Raw genomic sequence first — 6,000 nt, 5'->3', positions numbered from 1 at the left:
ACAGCATGTGCCAAGTGCAGTAGACTGCCAAGGTTCCAGCCCTATCATAAGTAGTTAAGTAACACTTGAGCCATTCATAGGTAATTATAGTGAAGTGGCTTGTTGTTGGATGTAACTTTGGAAAGCAGTGAAATTTAAAAGGGAAGTTGAGCGCTATTACTGAGGAGGAAGAGCGGAGCCGGTTCTATTATTCATACCGTGTTCAGGATGGCCAGAGGCCACTAGCTCTGGCTGTCAAAAACTAGGAGAATCCGACACACACACACACACACACACACACACACACACACACACACACACACACACACACACACACACACACACACACACACACACACACACACACACACACACACACACACACACACACACACACACACACACACACAATTAGCAACATAATTAAAATATTTGCATGCTTATTTCTCTAAACCCCAATTCTGGGAAATCCATTCGAATTACATTGGCACCTTAATTTACGAATTAGAAGCGGATGAGAGCTAAATTGATGGCATTATGTGGTTTTCACAATCACCATCCGGCTCTTACACAACGCAATATCAGCCCCAATCAGCGTTGGTGTGCAGATAACAAGGAAGTCGATTATGACAATGCCTTCCGTTAAATGTCACCCCTCTCTCGCGTTCCGTGTATCTGTCACTCTACTGAAAATCCATACAGAGTAGCAAACAACACCGTCTAGTCAATGAAGCCCCCTCTCCCCCTGTTCACCCCCCTCTCTCTCTCTCTCTCTCGCTCTCTCTCTCCCGCACACTTTCTCTCTCTCACGCACACCTGCACGCACGGACGAGTTGGGCTGCAGCAGAGTGGTACTTCTTTGAATCAGTTGCCAACGCATCGATGTGCTGCTCCTAGCGTCGTCACCTTGCAAGCACAGAAGTCACCTTCCAACCTCTGCGACTTTCTGCCCCTGTCATTAGCTACTATACCATTGAGTCCCGTGTTCATTTACAGGTTAAAGGCATTGCCCTTTTCTAACAAACATATCGTGCGTGAAATATTTTGGATTTGATTCAGCGTTCACTGGCTAAAATCTGCGGTCCACTGATCTGTGTTGGTCATAAGGAGGAGGCGCAAGTCCAAACCGCACATCGCTGATCATTGTAGTCTACCGAGCTAGAGGGCTACTCTGCGTCCGTGTGTGGAATTAACCCAGCGCACAGACTGGCTGGTGATGAGGTTCGTCGTGTACACTCGACAGAGCATTGACAGAATCCCTCTCGAGCTGAAGAAACCGCCCCAATAAGGACACAGGCAAGAGGGGAAGAGCAACAGAGGAGCTGGTGTCGGCTGGAACGCTGTCATTTCGGCAAGAATGCATCTCTTCAGTGCCATGTTCCTACTAGTGATGTTAGCTGCCATGCCCTGTGAGGTAAGAACACGCGTACATCTCATATTTAAAGTGCTCTTTATTTGTTAACGTTGTATAAATGCCGCCCATTGGGGGTACATAATACATATTCGAGGACTTGCTTGTGTCTATTAGACATATGCCAATGTGCTTAAAATCAATACTTAGAGCAAGTGTGAAGAAAATCATGTTTAGTGGAATGAGTGTGAAATACACAAATGTGTTAGTGCGAACGTGCCACACAATGGCTCCAAATATGACTTTAGATGATTCCTCTGTATTATTATTATTCCCCAGTTGTAAGGAAAATGTGTAGGCTAGTCAAATCTCACATCTGCGGCCGTCTGGCCTGGAATACAACAGCTTGGATTCAGAGAGGCAGGACAGAGAGAAAGTTGAGAGAGGAAGCGACAGAAAGGCTCTGGGGCTTTTCTGAGCAACAGAAGTCTACATTATGCCGGCACTGTACATCACGCTCGAGCGAGCTTCTGCACAATTCAAGTGTGATTTGCGAATGTGTGGACACACGTGTCAGGTTCAGTGTTAGTAAGAGGATTGTAATGAGTGCTTTTCTAATGCCCCCTCAAACGCTAACCCATGTTCCCTGGTGAGTGTACATATCTGTAGGCCTATGTCCTGGAGTCATGTATTTGCGGCTACGTTGGACCAGAGAAGCACTAAGCACAGACCTTTCCATGAAACGATGAGCTCTGAAGTGACAGTTGTAAATTGAAGTGAAGGAAGGTAAATTATCTGACCCAGAAAACATTTGAAAGTCCAAGAGACGTGAATAATTTGTTATTTGCGTCTTCAGCTGTCATACAAAATAAGTTCTAGAGCATGTTTACATGCTTAATTCAAAAGTCAAATATTTAAAAAGGTGGACATTTCAAAAAGATGTCTGCTCTAACTGATACTGTAGCTCATTTTAAAAAACCAATTACGTTCGATTTGACGTTGAAGTCTATGCGGCCTGTTTCAGCACCATGGACAGCGCTTCAGAGTGCCTTTGCCTAAAAACAGGGTTAGTGCTATTCGGTAATCCTCGGGTTGACCCTAAACCCTTAACCCCAACCCTTAACCCTTAATCTTAATGATAACCCCTACCTAACACTAATAGTTGGGACTTCCCATGGATCCCGGGTTTTAGTTGGGACTTCCCAAGGATCCCGGGTTTTAGTTGGGACTTCCCAAGGATCCCAGTTGTAGTGTGTAACAGTTTCCAAACCCTTTGTTTTCTTCTCACAATCACCGGGTAGCACATTAATGGTCAATAATAAATCTTGGGATGGACCTACAGTTGAAATAATATTCTCTGGCATGCCAGGCCTGACCCCCAAGTGTAGAATGTTATGTGCATTGTTTTGCTGAATAGATATGCCCCCTGGGAGTAACCTGACAATCACTCATGTTTGGGCAGGATTGATCAAATATCTTTTGAACCCCCAAGAATGTTTTGAGAGTGATATGACTGTGTTAACCATATTGATCAATAGCTGCAGATTTATACAGTATTCTGACTGTGTGCAAACCATGAAATGAAAATGTCTGCTGGAGTTCATTTCTAATACACAGAAGACCAGCATCCCGGAGTCGCCTCTTCACTGTTGACGTTGAGACTGGTGTTTTGTGGGTACTATTTAATGAAGCTGCCAGTTGAGGACTTGTGAGGTGTCTGTTTCTCAAACTAGACACTCTAATGTACTTGCCCTTTTGCTCAGTTGTGCACCGGGGCCTCCCACTCCTCTTTATATTCTGGTTAGAGCCAGTTCGCGTTATTCTGTGAAGGGAGTAGTACACAGCATTGTACGAAATCTTCAGTTTCTTGGCAATTTCTCGCATGGAAGAGCCTTCATTTCTAAGAACTAGAATAGACTGACACGTTTCAGAAGAAAGTTATTTGTTTCTGGCCATTTTGAGCCTGTAATCGAGCCCACAATTGCTGATGCTCCAGATACTCAACTAGTCTAAAGAAAGACAGTTTTATTGATTCTTTAAGCAACAGTTTTCAGCTGTGCTAACATAATTGCAAAAGGGTTTTGTAATTATCAATTAGCCTTTTAAAATGATAAACTTGGAAAGCTAACACAACGTGCCATTGGAACACAGGAGTGATGGTTGCTGACAATGGGCCTCTGCAAGCCTATGCAGATATTCCATAACAAATCAGCCGTTTCCAGCTACAATAGTCATTTACAACATTAACAATGTCTACACTGTATTTCTGATCAATTCGACATTATTTTAATGGACAAAAAAAGTTTTTATTTCAAAAACAAGGACATTTCTAAGTGACCCCAAACTTTTGAATGGTATTGTATCAGTTGATGGAAACATTTCATTTCAACATGTGGTGCCTCACCTTAAGCAGCATTAAGCAGTCTCACAAAGTAGGCCATAGGGCTGTTGGAGTACCTGTCAGGCAGAGTAGGGGGACGGTTCAGTTTGTGACTGGATCGGGTAGATCTGCCACTGACATGGCCTCTTGTCTGAGGCAGCCATTTGTTGTAATCCTGGAATTTTGCAAGCTTCTAGGCAAAGGATCTGGAAAGGTGGTTGCGGCGGGACTGCAAGGACAGGTCATTGCATCCAGAGTTGTAGGAGGTGTAGGTGGGGGCCATGATGATTTTGGTTGCATATCATTGGATGTTCTCCAGTTGGTTGTGTTGGTGGGCTGTGAGTCCTGGGTGCCATACTGGAGCGGCGTACTGGAGCACTGAATGGACAATGCAGGTGTATACTGTCAGAAATCTCGCTTGTTTGTAGGTGACCAAATACTTATTTTCCACCATAATTTGCAAATAAATTCCATAAAAATCCTACAATGTGATTTTCTGAATGTTTTCCCATCATTTTGTCTGTCATAGTTGAAGTGTACCTATGATGAAAATTACAGGCCTCTCATCTTTTTAAGTGGGAGAACTTGCACAATTGGTGGCTAACTAAATTCTTTTTTGCCCCACTGTATGTGAAAACAGAGCGTTTTGTACAAAAATATTTAAAGTTCTGTTCGATAACATCATTAAAAAAAAGTGATTTTCAAACAATAGGAGATTTGTGGTGACGTGGGGCGCAAGAACATACAGTACCGTCCCGCTGGCTAGAAACTCTTATCATTAAAAAAAAAATACTTTTAATCAGACCCTGTGAAGTCCCAGAGAAGCATGTTTTTGTGACCTTGTCTTTTTATCCATAGACATTAGAAACACACACGTAGAAATGTAGGTGTTGGAGATAGTGAATATTGTAACGTGGATGCTGGGAGTCAAGAAGCAGGTGGTACGTTTAATTTAACAAGAAACATGGAATGATCCAACGTAGGCGTAGCGTCTTGGCATGAAGAAAACCACACTACCTCGGGAAAGAACCTAAGGGAGTGCCAGATTAAGGGGAGGTAATGGAGTCTAGGTGTGCCTAATGAAGCGCAGGTGTGCGTGATGATGGTTCCCAGGACTGGTGGTTAGTACACCAGCGGACACCGAAGGGGAGGAGCAGGAGTAGACGTGACAAATATTAGGTTGAAAAGTGGTATAAATCACTCTGCCATTTCCTGGTTGCTAAAATTCGAGTTGTTTGGCTAATTTCAGTTTATGTAACAAAACAAGCAATGGATAGTATAGAGAATCATTGTACCATCTAAACTGTTGGGAAATATAGTTGAATTAAAACAAAAATATGTTTGAAACTTATGTACAAAATGTAAAGTAAAACTACATTTAAGAACGGGAAGCATAGAAATAGAGTGCCTAGAACTTATATATCACTATTTAGACTGACTTTCAATGAGCATGACGGATCTATAAATCATATTTCTATGTGAATTTAGTCAGGTCTTCCAAAAAGTGACATATTGCAGGTTTAAGGCAGCAGCCATGATTTATGTTCCTATCGGTAATGCAGGTTTATGAATCATTTCGATAGCTATAGGTAAATGCAGGTTTAGGGATAATTTCAGTAGCTGGAGGCAATGCAGGTCTAGGGATAATTTCAGTAGCTAGAGTCAATGCAGGTTTTCAAGATCATTTCAGTAAATCAAATCAAATGTATTTATATAGCCCTTCGTACATCAGCTGATATCTCTAAGTGCTGTACAGAAACCCAGCCTAAAACCCCAAACAGCAAGCAATGCAGGTGTAGAAGCATGGTGGCTAGGAAAAACTCCCTAGAAAGGCCAAAACCTAGGAAGAAACCTAGAGAGGAACCAGGCTATGAGGGGTGGCCAGTCCTCTTCTTGCTGTGCCGGGTGGAGATTATAACAGAACATGGCCAAGATGTTCAAATGTTCATAAATGACTAGCATGGTCAAATAATAATAATCACAGTAGTTGTCGAGGGTCCAGCAAGTCAGCACCTCATGAATAAATGTCAGTTGGCTTTTCATAGCCGATCATTAAGAGTATCTCTACCATTCCTACAACTCTCTAGAGAGTTGAAATCAGCAGGTCTGGGACAGGTAGCACGTCCGTTGAACAGGTCAGGATTCCATAGCCGCAGGCAGAACAGTTGAAACTGGAGCAGCAGCACGGGCCAGGTGGACTGGGGACAGCAAGGAGTCATCATGCCAGGTAGTCCTGAGGCTTGGTCCTAGGGCTCAGGTCCTCCGAGAGAAAGAGAGAATTAGAGAGAGC

At 43.1% G+C, this 6,000-nt stretch overlaps 1 protein-coding gene across 1 annotated transcript in view; it reads left to right on the top strand.

Moving 5' to 3' along the window:
- The first annotated feature begins 849 nt into the window (after positions 1–849).
- The window catches only part of LOC118380115 (noelin-2), a 108,127-nt gene continuing 102,976 nt past the window's right edge, over positions 850–6,000 (top strand). The window contains exon 1 of the mRNA XM_052491037.1: positions 850–1,393. Within this exon, the coding sequence (XP_052346997.1) occupies positions 1,337–1,393 (57 nt within the window). The 5' untranslated portion in view covers positions 850–1,336. The remainder of the gene's footprint in view (positions 1,394–6,000) is intronic.

This window comes from Oncorhynchus keta, chromosome 32 (assembly GCF_023373465.1).
Source record: "Oncorhynchus keta strain PuntledgeMale-10-30-2019 chromosome 32, Oket_V2, whole genome shotgun sequence".
Lineage (NCBI taxonomy): Eukaryota > Metazoa > Chordata > Actinopteri > Salmoniformes > Salmonidae > Oncorhynchus > Oncorhynchus keta.
This window is presented reverse-complemented; position numbering and strand designations above follow the sequence as displayed.